General features: G+C 45.1%; 1 protein-coding gene and 1 long non-coding RNA gene across 4 annotated transcripts in view; one reads left to right on the top strand and one right to left on the bottom strand.

Moving 5' to 3' along the window:
• Positions 1–15,924, bottom strand: part of MKLN1 (muskelin 1) — a 378,358-nt gene that overhangs the window by 183,470 nt on the left and 178,964 nt on the right. The window contains exon 1 of one of the 3 annotated variants that reach the window (XM_003983063.6): positions 4,806–4,954. The exons of the other annotated variants lie outside the window; for them this stretch is intronic. Coding sequence (XP_003983112.1) covers positions 4,806–4,903 — 98 coding nt within the window. The 5' untranslated portion in view covers positions 4,904–4,954. Of the gene's footprint in view, positions 1–4,805; positions 4,955–15,924 lie in introns of those variants that run through there. 3 annotated transcript variants of the gene reach the window in all.
• On the top strand, positions 4,160–14,300 carry LOC102901703. The gene is made up of 3 exons (XR_006594876.1): positions 4,160–4,813; positions 5,077–5,198; positions 13,838–14,300. It is a non-coding gene; the product is annotated as an uncharacterized LOC102901703 (long non-coding RNA).

The raw sequence follows: 15,924 nt of genomic DNA, 5'->3' as shown, positions 1-15,924 counted from the left end.
AACCCCGAGATCAACAGTCACACGCTCCACCAAGTGAACCAGCCAGCCACTCCCCAAGAATGATTTGTGAACGACTGAAATACAGCAGTCAGATCACCACAAACAGCTGAAACGTATCTTATCTACATGTAAAATATCACGAAGTCCCTGTATCAGGCTCCAAAATAATTTATTCAAAACCTACTATATTTACCTAGAAGTTAATGCAAATGATAGAGACATCTACCTACCTGGAAAAAAATAACAATATAAAACCTCCTTAGAATTTGATCAAAATAAAAACTATTTCTACATAAAAGGAAACTGATGATGCTCAGAGAAGAATCATTAACTTTCTAAAAGTCACAAAGATCCAGTTCCAGGATCCTTTCAGTCTCTAGTCCTTCATCCACCTCAGGTTCCTTTCTTCTATCCTGGCTTATCTTTATTTTTCCAAAGTTCTAAGATTATCAGACTGAAAATATCAGAACTTTCAGTGGCCAACAAAGTTCCTAAGCCAGGCCAGTGTCTAATTTCGGTTTAGGGAAAGGGAAAGGAGAGAAAGGAAGAACATGACAGTTTCCAGTCTCCAGGAAGTGGAATACCTCCAAACTAGTGATTTACATTTGTGGGTTTGCAGGAGACTATGGGATTGTAACAAATTCTCAAGTTCATTATGCACAATGATCTTTAATTATTTGATATTAATAAAGAACACTAATAGGAAAAAAAGGTGACCACACTTAAAATGTATCAAATCTTACTACTTAAGCTATTCAAGTCTTTCAATAACATGTAAACCTGAATAATTCCATATCAATGAAATTACCTAATGTATAAAAAAACTTTTAAAGGTCCTCCCAGTTTTTATATTAATACATTAAAGCCTTAAAGGTCAAGAGGAAATATAGCTAACTATTGTTCTCTTTCTCTAACCTTATAGCACAGCACTTCTTAATTGTATTCACAATTGTGAATGTACTATAGTCCTGCAAAGTATTGAAGCAGCTTTGGTAACAGAAGTCAGAAGGCCCAAGATCAGAATACTATCTCCTATCCTTTCAACTCTTGGACTTGGGCAAGTTAGTTTACCTGTCTGAACTTCAGTTTCCCTATTCTGTAACACAGAATAATATTTACTATAAAGTGTTTGTGAAGACTAAATCAAAAAAGACACACTGAGTGCTAAGCATAGTGCCCAAAGAATAGAAGGTACTTAATAAGTAGTTGTTACTAGAAGCACGTGCAATAACTTTTAAGTCAGAGAACTTGCTAAACCTTTTGAAAACTATTATGTTCAACATGGCAAGTTACCTAACCTGTATGGACCTCAGTTTCCTCACCTACAAAAATAATAAAATTCATCTTGCTGGTTTGTTCTAAGGATTAAGTAAAACTATGTAGAAAAATCATCTAGTATATAATAAGTGCTCAATAAAGTGCAATTGGTATCACTATTGGTTAGCTACGTCAAGAAACAGTTGAGTATATGGGGCGCCTGGGCGGTTCAGTCGGTTAAGCGTCCAACTCTTGCTTTCAGCTCAGGTCATGATCTCATAGTTCATGAAATTGAGCCCTGCGTTAGACTCTGTGCTGACAGCACGAAGCCTGCTCAGGATTCTCTCTCTCCCTCTCTCTCTCTCTCTCTCTCTGCCTCTCCCCTCCTTGCTCTCTCTCTCAAAATAAGTTAAAAAAAAATTCAATTATTTTTAAAAAGAAACATTTGAGTATAGAGATTAGCAATTTATAAAATATTCTTAAATATAAACTCTCATGTAAATCTAAAAATTATTAAAATGTATTTCTCTTAATATCCAAATATAAATTTCAGAAAAATGTAAACTATGGCAAATTTAAGAGCTTTGCAAAACAAAAGGCCACTTCGTTAGTTTCAAAATAAAAATGTACATGTATAACTAGATCTGCTTTAATATTTTTAAGGTCTTAATAAATCTAAAAGGGTTATAAGGAAAAAATGTGGTTTTTTTCTGCCTTTAGGAGAAGGAAAAAAAATTCTAATTCCTTAGGAAGAAAACAGATATCTGAACTTTTCCTTTTTTTTTTTTTTATGACTTCACGTTTTTACACAACAAAACTTTAAGTGCCTTTAATATAAGAACTCTTTCCAATCTTTGAATTCCTGTCTCTACCTTTGGGCACAAGCAGAACAGCACTATTAAGGCTATGGAACCTGAATCGAGACTGCCTAGGTTCAAATCATGACCTCAGCTAGCTGTGTGACCTGAGGCAAATTTTAACCTTTCCATGTCTGGTTCCTCATCTGGAAAATATAAATTCTTCATACAGCTGTGTGAGAATTAAATGAGTTAATACATTTAAAGTGTTCATAAGGGAGCCTAGCTTATGGAAGGCACACAGTTTCAGTGTTTCCCATTGTTATTATTGTTTTATTATTCTCCCCTCCAAATGTCTAGGTCTACGACTTGTAATCGGTAAATGTTTGCCACCCAAATATTGTTTGTCTACTGTCTACAACAAATGGCTTTACTTAAAATTAGACGTTTTTAGGAGATACCTAACATGACGGTCACTGCCAATAAAGATACAGCAACTGCTGTTAAAGAGAATTTTAGGGCAAAGGTAAAGAAGGTCAATTCCCTTTCTTACACTTCATATTATACAAAGCTATACCATGCTTACTTGCTAATTGCTCAGTACAAAAGTTTTACAATTTAGGCATGGCCCACACCAATTCAGCAGACACAAAATTCTCAAACTCAAGCTCCATAATAGTCATATTCTTTCAAAGAAAAAAGCTCCAATTACTCTATTTTAATAGTTTAGTGCTTTAAAATAAAAGCTGTTCTGCATAAAACAGCAGAATATCGTTAAGGGTTAAATAAGACATTGTAAATGAAAGCGTCTGAAAATTAAATACGCATTAAGTACTAATATATGAACATATTTGAGAGAATTATAACAATAGATTTCTCCACAATTTCAAACAGCTGCCTTCTAACCACAACTAGTATTCTATCCGGTTCAAATCTTGGGCCAGGATAATGAGGCGTAAGTCAGAGTAAAGTTGCCATCCCCCTAAACCATTTCCTGCGTGAACTGTACTCTTCCTTTTTTATTCAGAACTCTGAAGGGACTTGTGATATGCAAGCCCTGCCCCTATATCACAAACTTAAGGAGTCAAATCCTGGAAGTAGCCTAATTCAAGACCAGGAAAATTTCTGTTTTTAAAAAACTTCTCTGAAGTTATTAAATCAAACGATGCCGCCCCAATTCCTTACTGCCTGCGTTCCTAAGCTGGGGCAGAGAAAAATGCTAATTTTCTTCAGATTCAAGACTTTGTTAGCCTCAAAAAATCAGAAGTCAAGCACCAAGGGCCACATTTCAACTCCAGCTGAGGGCTGTTTACCTGGCTCATTCTCAAATGAAAAGCTGGGAGTCCAACATCAATCAGGGACACAGCCACGCAGTAGCCATCAATAGGCCACACAGGCCAGATCTGACCACAAGTCACTTGGCACCCTTCACTGAAGCAAACCCTACTGAAGGCCTGACTGCCAACCCTTGACCTGGTGAATGGGAGTTAAGAGCGTTACATTCTTCTAAGTCACAGACCCATTTGCAGATTCTTGACTGAAATCAACGTCGAGAAAATGTTAAGAATTTTTAAAACACAGATGAAAAAAAAAAAACTCTGAGTATGCTTCACAGATCTACTTCTGTCCAGTAACATAAACGATAAATTATCTGTGACTTGTTTTGTCCACAAAAGCATTCTTGGTTGGACTCGTGAAATGATGTTCCAGGGGTCAGCTAGTACTTTTCTTCCCCGTCTGCACACAGATCTTCAAACTTTACTAAGCCAGTTTCTCCATCTGCATGTAAAATGGGACTTACATGTCCTTCTCTCGAAGATAAGCTAAAGGTAAGCAAATACTGTACGAAAGTACTTTCAGCATTTCAGAAGGAATTTGCTACCAAAAAATACACAAGTACTAATGCAATGGAACTCTTTTTAACCCCGAATCGGCGGCGACCCAGACCAAGCCAGTGCTGGAAGTCAAACTGATTAAAAGTCCAGACTTTTATGTCTATATTTGAGTTTCTGGGCTGGGAAGTCGGTCTGTGTTTGTACAAACCCGTGTTCCGAACCATAACATAAAGGAACTCTTCTGTAATGTCCCAGCCCACTCCCTACCTTTTTCAGAAACACCAGCCAGAAAAGGACAACCCTCGGCAAATCCTACAAACCCTCCCCACTTGCAAGGATTCACACGGATCCCACAACTTTTCAGCCTTCCGTGACTTTTACCACTCTTCTGGAGCTAACCACTTTTAATGACCCCCCCCCCCCCCCCCCCCAGGAACAATCACTCTTCTTCTCAGCTTTACACTTTGTCCCGGCAGCAATCGGCTGAGCCGTCCCCCGTCTCCGGCCAGCTCCGACGACCATAGACTCCTTCACCCGTTTGCTACCCGTCGGGACCCCGAAAGCTCCGGTTCCTGTCCCAATTCCCTGAGCCAGCCGCCCCCAAGCCTCCCTCAACCCCCAAATCCCGGGCAAAACATCACCGGGTTCCCCGTTGTCCTACGCGCTCCGGATCCGCGCGGGGTACACGTCGCCCCTTCCCCCCCGGAACCCGCTCTCCCGACCCTAACCCCTCCCTGAGGCAGGGGGGTGGGGAGGGCAAAGCTCTCCGCGGCTGGACTGAGACTCGGGAGGCCAAGCGTCCCCCTCAGCAGGCCCCGCCTGGGCCTCTCGGCTCGGCTGCCCTCCACTGCCCCCCTGGCCCCGCCGTGCTTATGCCGAAGAGCAGGGCAACACGAGCCCAAGGCTCGGCACTTACTCGGGAAGGTAAGTAGAGGAGAAGGAGCTCCACTTGTGTAGCGCGTAGGGCAGAAGCCGGCACTCGGGCGCCGCAGCGACAGCCCCGCCAGCCGCCATCTTGTCAGCACCGTAGCGGCCGCCACCGACCGCCGGCCGCGCCGGGAGGAGGGGAGGGGCGTGGCCTGCTCTTAAAGGGGCCGCGGCGCGCCAGGCCGTCCACGCTCCGGGACTGGGATGTTGCCCACCGCGGAGAGGGCTGAGGCGCGCGCGTGTCCTCGGTTCTCTCCTAGAGTTTCCACCTGCTAAGACTCCTTAATGACTGACCAAAACTGAGACTGGACTGTGAGCACCTGAGGGCTTTCCTGTGGAGCTCGGAGGGGAGTGGCGCAAAGGACTTTTCTTACAAGCCGAGGTAAGGAAAAAGCCCAGAATGTTACGAAAAGAAAGAAATTGTGGTTTAGGAGCCGGGAAGGGAAACTGAGAGGACGAACTTGGAGAAGGGACGCCGTAGCGACTTTGGAAGCCGCTGCCCTCTCCCGTTTACAAATCCTACAAGGCAGCGGCACTGAAGGGAGCTGGCGCGGAAGAGCTAACACCCTCTCCCTCTGCCCTGGTCCTGGTTTTAAATGTCTTGCCCCGCGTTCCCGAGTCACATGGAGACAGGAAAAGGAAATGCTCGCGCGTCCTCTCAGCCTGTGCCGTGTGCCGGTGGCGATGCCCGTGCTTGTAAACATTCGTGGCGAGCCCTCTCACCCCAGCCCGGGCGCTCGGCTTGCTCGGTAATGACATTCACCCCCCGACCGGAAAAAAAAACAAAAAAAAAAAACAACCTTAAGGAGTAGGGAAGCCGTGTGTCATCGTTTTGGTTTGGTTTGGTTCGTTTCCAGTCGTTAAGTCCGCCCGCGGGTAGCCCTGACAGAAACTTAGCCCCAAAGTTCAGAAAGAGCGAGAGACGGGCAGCGTTGTAAGAAAAAGAGCCGAGAGGGAATATGCAGTCCTTGTGCTCTCGATGCCACACGGGCGGCGTGCCAGCTTCTTATCCAAAAAAAAAAAAAAAAAAAAGGAACATTCGCTGCAAATATCTGGCAGCTGTAGATAATGCTCCCAGCAGGTACCGGTTTGTCGAGGGTTATGCAGGCTTAGTCCCTGGCTTAGCCCCTGCGGTTACCCAAGTGCTCGGCACTCCCTAGAAAAGCCCTAAAAGCTCTACCCCTGAGAGCCTTGACCGTAGCTTCGTCTCCGCCTGACCCATGGAAAAAACTCAGGCAAAGAGTTTCTCCGCGAATGACCAAGGGAGTTGAAAACCTCAATAACTGTATTCTCTTCCCCCTCACTAATCACTAAGCTGCCCCAAACCTCCTCACATCTTTCCCTGGCTCCCTCTTTCCATCGGGCAAAACTCTATTGATAGTGGCCTTCGCTAGCACATCAGGTCAAGAATGCCCAAGAGAAGGCCACAATTGGTTAACGTCTAAAAATCACACGCGCCTTGGGTGTGGCGGCAGGTTGGAAAAGTATTTGTTCCCTGAGGGAATCATGCCGTGACCCCAGTGACTCGAGCTGGGAGTCCAGAGTCAGGGGCAGAGGGCAGAGGTTATCCCGAAGAGGCTTAGTGTGAACTTTGGGAGAAGAGAGGCTTGTGAGGGGAGAAGATTCAGATGGTGTCTCAGTTCTGTTAGTTCGGGGTGCTGGGTTTGCCAATTACACCTCTTACCCTAATGTAAGTAGGGTCTTTGTTCTTTCCCAGATACAGAGCTGCGGTTTCTGGATGATGCTTTTAAAAAATCGAGGGGCGGGGCGCCTGGGTGGCGCAGTCGGTTGAGCGTCTGACTTCAGCCAGGTCACGTTCTCGCGGTCCGTGAGTTCGAGCCCCGCGTCGGGCTCTGGTTTGATGGCTCAGAGCCTGGAGCCTGTTTCCGATTCTGTGTCTCCCTCTCTCTCTGCCCCTGCCCCGTTCATGCTCTGTCTCTCTCTGTCCCAAAAAATAAATAAATGTTGAAAAAAAAATTTTTTTAATAAAAAAAATAAAAAAATAAAAATCGAGGGGCACCTGGGGGGCTCAGTCGGCTCAGCCTCTTGACTTCAGCTCAGGTCATGATCTCACAGTTCATGGGTTTAAGCCCCACGTCGGGCTCTGCGCTGACGGTTCGGAGCCTGGAGCCTGCTTCGGATTCTCTGTGTCCTTCTCTCTCTGCCCTTTCCCCACTCTCTCTCAAGAATAAAAAACAGTAAAAAAAAAAAAAATTTTTTTTAATAATAAAAAATAGATATAAGCCAGTTCTTCCTGAGATGACTTTCAGTGACTTTCTATTCCATTTAAGTTATATGGAAATCCTTTAGCAGCGCCCTCTCATGTCCTGCCTCGATTACCTCTCCAGCCCTCTCTCTTCTTTATCCTTTGCAAGCTTTTCTCCTGCCATACTAAACTAACACTGAATTGGCTCCTGTGAGTTCTGTGCTCTCTCAGGCCTCCAGAGCTCAGCCTAAGCCAAGCCAGGAGCACTCCACCATTCTTTACCTGGCTAACTCTTGTTCATTTTTCAGATTATTTCATTCTGGAAAATCATTCCTCGTCACCAGTTGTGTTTTTTTTTTAAGTTTATTTATTTATTTTGAGAGAGATAGAGTGAGCGGGGGAGGGGCAAAGAGAGGGGGAGAGAGAAGGAATCCCAAGCAAGCTCTGAGCTATCAGCACAGAGCCCAACATGGGGCTCAAACTCACTAACTGTGAGATCATGACCTGAGCTGAAACCGAGAGTCAGAATGCTTAACCAACTGAGCCACGTAGGCACCACTCCTCATCACCAATTTTGAGGTTAGGTGCCAGTTTCTATATTTCTGTTGGCACCCTGATTTTCCTTCCTTATCTTAGCAGCTACCACAATACATTTTAATTTACTCTTTTTTTTTTTTCCCTGTTCTTTCTCCCCTAAACAATAACTCTCATGCAGGTAGGAATTGTGCATATCTTGTTCAGAGTTACATCCCCAGGCCTGTTGGGTCTAGTACATAGTAGATGCTCAGTAAATATTTATTGATAAACAAATAAATTATGCTAAAGGAGAACTTGGGCTGCAAAGGAAAGAGAATGTGGGAACTTCTCAGACGGCAAACATGTATCCCTGAGGTGCTATTGCCATGGAGAATGTAAAGATCCAGGATAGCTTGGCTTCCTTGCAGCAAAGACTTTACAAGCGGTGGAATAATTTAAAGTATTCATATGTTAACATAAATATGGATATATTATGATACTGAACCCAAGATGTATGTAAATGTTAAGATAAAATAGAAGACTAAAGAAATTTCAAAATCTGCAGGAGTCTGCTAGTAACTCAGATCTCTTGGAGATCTATCTTTATACCCTCCTCTGCGTTTGGGGCGTTGCCTTAGGTGATGGAGTTCATCAAAAGGATACGTGGGGAAGGCCTGGAAACTTCAACTGCTGCTTCGTCCCTCTAGTGCCCCCACACTTCAAAGATTGGGACATATTCTCACTTTATGGGGAACTGGATAATGGATCATTATTATTCAGAGATCAGCAGCTCCAGTGACCTGTCATCTCGTCATCCCTTAAAAGCAATCATCTTTTACTCTTCTGATGCCTTCTCAGTATGCTTCTCGTAGTAAATACTTACCAGAGAAAGTAACTGATTGTATTTGGTTTGTCACTATTCACTATCTTTTCCTGAAAAAAAGAAAATTTATCAAGAGGCTGTGATATGCCAGGTTTTGTCTAGGTGCAAGAGAGACAGGGATAAACAAGCCAGACAAGGGCCCCGCTTTCGTGGAGCTTACATTCTGGTATGGTAACATATAATAAATAAGTCAACTAGATAATTTTAGTCTGTGTGTTTTGAATGCTAAGAAAAGACTACACTGGAGTAATATTTAGATTGGATAGTAAAGGAAACTTCTCTGAGAAGGTAATAGTTAAGCTAATAGTTAAGCTATAGTAAGAAAGTGCCAGGCACACAAAGGCCTGTCTTGTATCAAAAAGATAAGAAATAACAGGTGTTGGCAAGGATGTGGAAAAAAAAGGGAACCCTCTTGCACTGTTGGTAGGAATGTAAATTGGTGCAACCACTGTGGGAAACGGTATGGAGGTTCCTCAGAAAATTAAAAATAGAAATACCATATGATCCAGTAATTCCACTACTGGGTATATACCCAAGAAAAATGAAAACACTAATTTGAGAAGATTGGGTGCCTGGCTGGCTCAGTCAGGAGAGCATGTGACTCTTGATCTTGGGGTTGTGAGTTAAAGCCCCATATTGGGTATAGAGCTTACTTTAAAAAAAAATGAAAACAGGGGCACCTGGATGGCCTTGGTTAAGCATTCAACTTGATTTCGACTCAGGTCATGATCTCATGGTTCATGGTATAGATCCCCATGTCAGAGTCTATGCTTGACACTGTGGAGCCTGCTTGGGATTCTCTCTCTCCCTCTCTCTCTGCCCCTCCCCTGCTCTCTCTCTCTCTCTCTCTCTCTCTCTCTCTCTCTCTCTCTCTTTCTCTCTCTCTCTCTTTCTCAAAATAAATGAATAAGCTTTAAAAAAAAAAAAAGATGTATCCCTATGTTTATTGCAGCATTATTTGCAACATCCAAAAAATGGAAGCAATTCAAGTGTCCATTGATAAGTGAGGAGTAAAGAAGATGTGGTATATACATATATAAAAGAATTAAATCTTGCCATTTGCAACAACATGGGTGGACCTAGATGGTATTATGCTAAGTGAAATAAAGTCAGAGAAAGACAAACACCATATGATTTCACTTACATGAGGATCTAAAAAACAAATGAACAAATCAACAACAACAACAACAACAACAACAAAAACACTCTTAAATACAGAGAACAAACTGGTGATTGCCAGAGGGGTGGTTGGTGAAGGGATGGATGAAATGGATGAAGAGGATTAAGAGGTACAAACAAACAAACAAAAAAAGAATTCTGACATTAATGAACTATACAGGGTATATCTGATAGATATCCAAGGGGGATTGCCAAGTATGCAATATGAAGAATCTATTTTGGTCAAAGTCTTATACCTAGTCACTTTAGAGGCATTTGGCTTTCTCTTATTATTATTTTTTTATAATAGTGAGGGAGGGACAGAGAGAGGGAGAGAGAGAATCCCAAGCAGGCTCCACGTTGTCAGCACAGAGCCCAACTCACAAACTGTGAGATCATGACCTGAGCCGAAATCAAGAGCTGGACACTTAGGGCACCTGGGTGCACAGTCAGCTGAGTGTCCGACTTCAGCTCAGGTCACGATCTTGTGGTTCCTGAGTTCGAGCACTGCATCAGGCTCTGTACTGATAGCTCAGAGCCTGGAGCCTGCTTCAGATTCTGTGACTCTCTCTCACTCTGCCCCTCCCTCACTTGTATCCTGCCTCTCTCTCTCTCTCTCTCTCTCTCTCTCTCTCTCTCTCTCTCTCTCTCTCTCTCTCAAATAAGTAAACATTAAAAAAAAAAAAAAGGAGCCAGACACTTAATCAACTGAGCCACCCAGGTGACCCTGGCCACCTTTTTATCTAACCGATCTAGCGGTTGCTTCTTTTGGCTCAGGCACTAATTCCTGAGTCAAATTTTTCTCTGAGCAGCAGAGTTACTGGAGCTCCAGGTATAGCAGCTCTAGAGAGAAGACACCATCTGTGGCAACCTTCTGCAGTAGGGGAGTAGGGGCACAAGAATAATCCGTGGAAGGAAACCTAGAGAATGTGTTAAAAATCTTAGTTTTGTTCCTAGGTCTGCTACTTTTCTAGCTATGAGACCTTGGGAAATTCACATAACTTCTGAGTCTCATTTTCCACCTCTAAAAGTAAATTTAATCAAACCTATCCTGTCTACTTCAGGATTTGAAGATCAAATGAAGGAAGAGAATGATTCTAGAGTGCATAGTTTGTCTACTATGAAATAATGTAAGTTCTCATTTAATTCATAGAAACTCTTGAGATACAAATATTATTCCCCTTTCACAAATGAGAATGAGACTTAGAAAGGTTAAATAATTGTTGTCTTTGATTTGCTTCTTCACACGTGTGGGACAGAAGAGAGTGAGGTAAGGGTATTCCTTCCTCTGTCTGTAAGGTCACTCTGGGCCGACTGGCCCTTTGGACCAAAGGTCACACGTCCTCCTCCTCCCAAGTAATCTCTCCACACCACTCTCTCTGGTTCTGGGTTCCAGTAACCACCCCTGCTCCTTGCTTCCTGTGGTTTCCTGGTATGTTCTCACACTTTTATAAATAGTCTCTTTATTAAGCCTCTTAAATTGCCCAATTTCAGAATGCCATCTGTTTCCAGCTGGGACCTTCAGTGATATAATAACTTATTCAAGGAGGTGTAGCTAGCCAGTGACAGCCAGAATCTCTTTGGTTCAAAAGCCAGTCCTGTTTGATCACATCCCATTCTTCTCAAGTGGGAAGAGACTTAGTAAATGGTAAAGTATGATTCAGATATAAGATGTTGTCAAAAAAGACTATCAGAGTTAAAAAGCAAAACCAATTTGGCTGATTTATTTATTTCCAGGCAAAGGAACACACTAGACTAAGGGGGAAAAGAGGTGTTTTTAATTGTAAGGAAGGGGTTTCATGATTGTTATACTCACTGAAGATTAAAATAACCCCTCTCAACAGGTTGGAATAAGTCAACAATTCTGTACATGATTGGTTAAAACAAGCCCCATACTTCAGCGGTCAGAAAAAAATAAACCTTCAGATAGGTCTTGTAAGGATCTTGCTTTAGCTGACATGGGTCATGCAAAGTTCATGGTTTCTTTCACAGCTTTAGCTATTTAGGAGAGTAGGAGCACAATACAGTATTCAGTGTGCTATCTCCTAGGCAAGCTCTGCTGTAAATGGGAGAATTTCCTTTTACAATATTATGCAACAGATGAAGAAACTAATACCCAATTATGTTCAATGTCATGTCTAAGGTCATCCACACAGTTGGCCTTTTGCAGATCTGAATCCAGAACCCAAGTACCTGATTCTCAGTCCACTTTTTTCCTCATGTATTTAGTGGGAACTTTTGAGGACTACACCTGCATTATTCTTCTTCAAACCCTCCATAACTGGCACATAGCAGATACTCAAGAAATATTTCCTGAACTGCATCTCTTAGTTCCTCCCAAATTTCTTCTCACCAGTTGTCTTAGGCAATTAAGTCTGCTATAACAAAAATGCCATAAACTTCATGGCTTAGATGACAAACACTTATTTTTCACAGTTCTGGAGTCGAGGAAGTCCAAAATCAAGGTGCTAGTAGATTCAGTATCTAATGAGAGCCCTCCTCCTGATCTGCACACATCCACCTTCTTGCATCCACCCCTGGTCCCCCAAAATGTGTGTCCCTCTCACTTGCTAAATACATTCATTTCATCCCAACAGCCCCAAAGTTCTTATAGCTCATTCCAGCATAAAGTCTAAAGTCCAAAGTCTTATCCAAATATTGAAAGAGTGGACCTAGACCAGCCGACTCCATTTTGTTCTGTGTCCTCCATCTTGAGTGACTATGTCCCCGACATGGCCCCCTTTCCGGGAAAGCCGCAGGAAGAAATTCCCGCTCAAACCTCACACCACGCCTCCTCCCCTTGAGTAACTTCCCGATCACCTGTTCAAACTTTCCGTTCAAACCACGCCCGGCAACTTGTGCAACGGGACTCTGACCCTTCCCCATCCAATTGGCTAAGACCACTCCATCACCCCACCAACTGCCCCTAGATTCCTATAAAACCTTTGTGCTTTTGAAACTCACTCTCCAGCATCTCACCACTGCGTCAGTGCAGGTAGGGGATTGAGCTCGAGCTAGCTTGAATAAAGGCTCTTTGCTTTTGCATCGGACTCAGCTCCCTGGTGGTCTTTGGGGATCATGAATTCTGGGCATAACATTTGGGGGCTCATCCGGGATCCCCAAGACCCCCGAGGGACCCCTGACCCGGAGAGCCTGACTGGCCACGGTTAGTGTCTGTTCATTCCCTGTCTCTTCCGTGTGAGCTCATTTCTGAAATTCTGGTAGTGCCCGGCGTGGCCTAAGTGGACGCACTGGAGGACCACGGGCCAGGAGTTTCAGAAGACATTCCGATCCTCCCTTCTGGAGGGACATGGATTCCCCTCAAAGGTCTGAGACGAGGCAGGTCGCTCCTGCCGGTCGGCGTGAAGCCATCGTCTAGCTTTCAGTTTTGCTTCCACGGAGTTGGAAGACTGTTTCTATGGGCTCTCTGTTTGTCTGTTTCTGTGTTTCTCTGTTTTGTTCTGTGGACTTACTGGACGGACATTATGGGACAGACTCAGACTACTCCTCTAAGTATTACGATTGATCACTTTAAGGATGTCAGGGGAAGAGCTAACAACCTCAGTGTGGAAGTCCAAAAGGGTTGGTGGCAGGTTTTTTGTTCTAGCGAGTGGCCAGCTTTCAATGTTGGATGGCCGCCAGAGGGAACCTTTGACCTCCCTACCATCCACCAAGTCAGGGGTATCATCTCTCGGCCTAAGACAGGCCATCCTGATCAGCTCCCTTACATTATCACTTGGCACGACCTTGTAGAAGACCCACCCTCTTGGTTTAAGCCCTTCCTAGCCCCACACCCTCCGGAGCGGAAACCCATTCTTGCTTTGCAGGGGACAGAGAAGAAGGAGAACAAGAAAAGTCTTACCCAGCCTTCAGCACCCCTCTACCCTGTCCTACAAGGTGGGACTGAAGAATTAATTTTTCCTCCCCCATATAACCCCCCTAGGATGCCGGAAGAACACCATCCTCCCCCTCCGGGGAAGCAGACGCTGTTCCAAGAGCGGGAGGTGGAAACGCTCCAGTGGGAAGCCTGCCCTTTACCAGACAAAGGGCTCAGAGGGAGCAATCCGCCTCTGCCACCAACTCCACTATTCTGCCCCTGCGAGCCACCGGACTCCCAGACACAGAGGGGAATCGGCACCATCACTATTGGCCTTTTGCCACTAGTGACCTCTACAATTGGAAAGCTTAGAATCCTAAGTTATCCGAGAAACTGGCAGGGCTTGTTGATTTATTAGACTCTGTTCTTTTTACCCATCAGCCCACGTGGGACGATTGCCAGCAGCTTTTGCAGGTCCTGTTCAAGACTGAGGAAAGAGAAAAAATCCTCAATGAAGCCCGAAAACTAGTTCCGGGCGCAGACGGGAATCCCACCACCAACCAGGCTCAGATAGATGCCTCCTTCCCCCTAACTCGGCCCAAGTGGGATTTCAACACAGCAGAAGGTAAGGAGAGGCTCCAGGTCTACTGCCAGACTCTAATGGGGGGGACTCCGAATGGCTGCTAGGAAGCCAACGAGTTTGGCCAAGGTAGGAAATGTGCAACAGGAAAAAGATGAATCTCCAGCTGCATTTTTAGAACGGATCATGGAGGCTTTCCGTACCTATACCCCCATGGATCCAGAGGCTCCAGAAAGCAAGGCAGCTGTTATCATGGCCTTTGTAAACCAATCGGCCATAGACATTAGGAGAAAATTACAGAAAATAGATAAACTAGGAGAAAAAAAGTCTGCAGGACTTACTGGTAGTAGCCGAAAAGGTATATAATAACCAGGAGCCTCCTGAGGATAAGCAGGCTCGCGCCATGGCGGCTGCCAGCAGTAAGCAGACTCAAGACCTGGCCAGAATACTACTAGCTACCACTGCTGACTCCCCCGAGGAACGAGACCGCCGTCTCTGGCAACTGGCAGACGACTCAAGAGGAGGTAAAGGAACCACCAAGGTGGGGGGAAAGCAGAAGCTGCAGAAAGATCAGTGCACATACTGCAAGGAGATAGGGCATTGGGCCCGAGATTGTCTGAAAAAGGCCAGCGGGAAGGGAAGCAAGACTGATCGAGTAAAAATCTTAGAGCTAGATAAACTGAGTGATTAGGGAAGTTGGGGTTCGGATCCTCTCCCCGACCCCAGGGTAACTCTTAAAGTGGAGGCGACCCGTGTTGACTTCCTTGTCGACACCAGAGCGCAACATTCGGTCCTCCGCCCCCTACTAGGAAAGCTAGCCAGCAAGAAGTCCTGGGTACAAGGAGCAACTGGTACGAGCCAGTATTCATGGACTACCCGAAGAACAGTAGATTTGGGGACGGGACGGTTATCCCACTCCTTTATGGTAATACCAGAATGCCCCTACCCGCTGTTAGGACGGGACTTACTGACCAAGATTGGAGCTCAGATAACTTTCAGACAAGGGGGGCCTCAGGTCACCAATGGCAAGGGCCACCCCATCCAGGTCCTGACCATGAAACTAGAGGATGAATACCGCCTCCACCAGGAGGCGCTCCCGAGAGAGAATAATATAGACAGATAGCTACAAGAATTCCCATCGGTTTGGGCAGAGACAGGGGGAATGGGACTAGCTGCTCAAAGGACCCCGGTCCTGGTAGAGCTCAAGCCAGGAGAAGGTCCGGTAAGGATCAAACAATACCCCATGTCTCAGGAGGCGCAGAAGGGGATCCAGCCACACATCTGGAGACTATGAAGCCTAGGGGTACTAGTTCCTTGCCAGTCTGCCTGGAACACCCTCCTACTGCCGGTCAAAAAACCTCACACAAATGACTGTCGACTGGTACAAGACCTCTGGGAAGTAAATAAGAGGGTCACAGACATACACCCAACTGTTCCCAACCCATATACTCTCTTGAGCTCCTTGGCACCCTCCAGGGTCTGGCATACTGTACTAGATTTAAAGGACGCTTTCTTCAGTCTGCCGCTGGCACCCCAAAGCCAACCCTTGTTCGCCTTCGAGTGGCATGATCTGGAGGAGGGCTACAGCGGGCATCTCACTTAGACATGGCTGCCTCAGGGGTTCAAAAATTCGCCCATCATGTTCGACGAGGCACTACACGAGGACCTGGGTGAGTACAGAAAGTACTCCTACAGTACGTAGATGACATCCTGATTGCTGCGGACACGGCCAAGGACTGTGAGCAAGGGACCCGGGGCCTGCTGGCTACCCTGGGGGCCTTGGGGTACTGGGCATCCGCGAAAAAGGCTCAGATATGCAGGGAGAGGGTAAGTTACGTGGGATACATCCTGGAGGGCAGACAGCAGCGGTTATCAGATGCCAGAAAAGAAACTGTCCTGAAGATCCCTCCTCCCACCTCCTGAAGGGAAGTAAGGGAATTTCTAGGAT

Source organism: Felis catus, chromosome A2 (genome assembly GCF_018350175.1).
Source record: "Felis catus isolate Fca126 chromosome A2, F.catus_Fca126_mat1.0, whole genome shotgun sequence".
Taxonomy (NCBI): domain Eukaryota; kingdom Metazoa; phylum Chordata; class Mammalia; order Carnivora; family Felidae; genus Felis; species Felis catus.
Note: the sequence above shows the minus strand (reverse complement) of the source record. Positions and strands in the feature narration are given on the sequence as shown.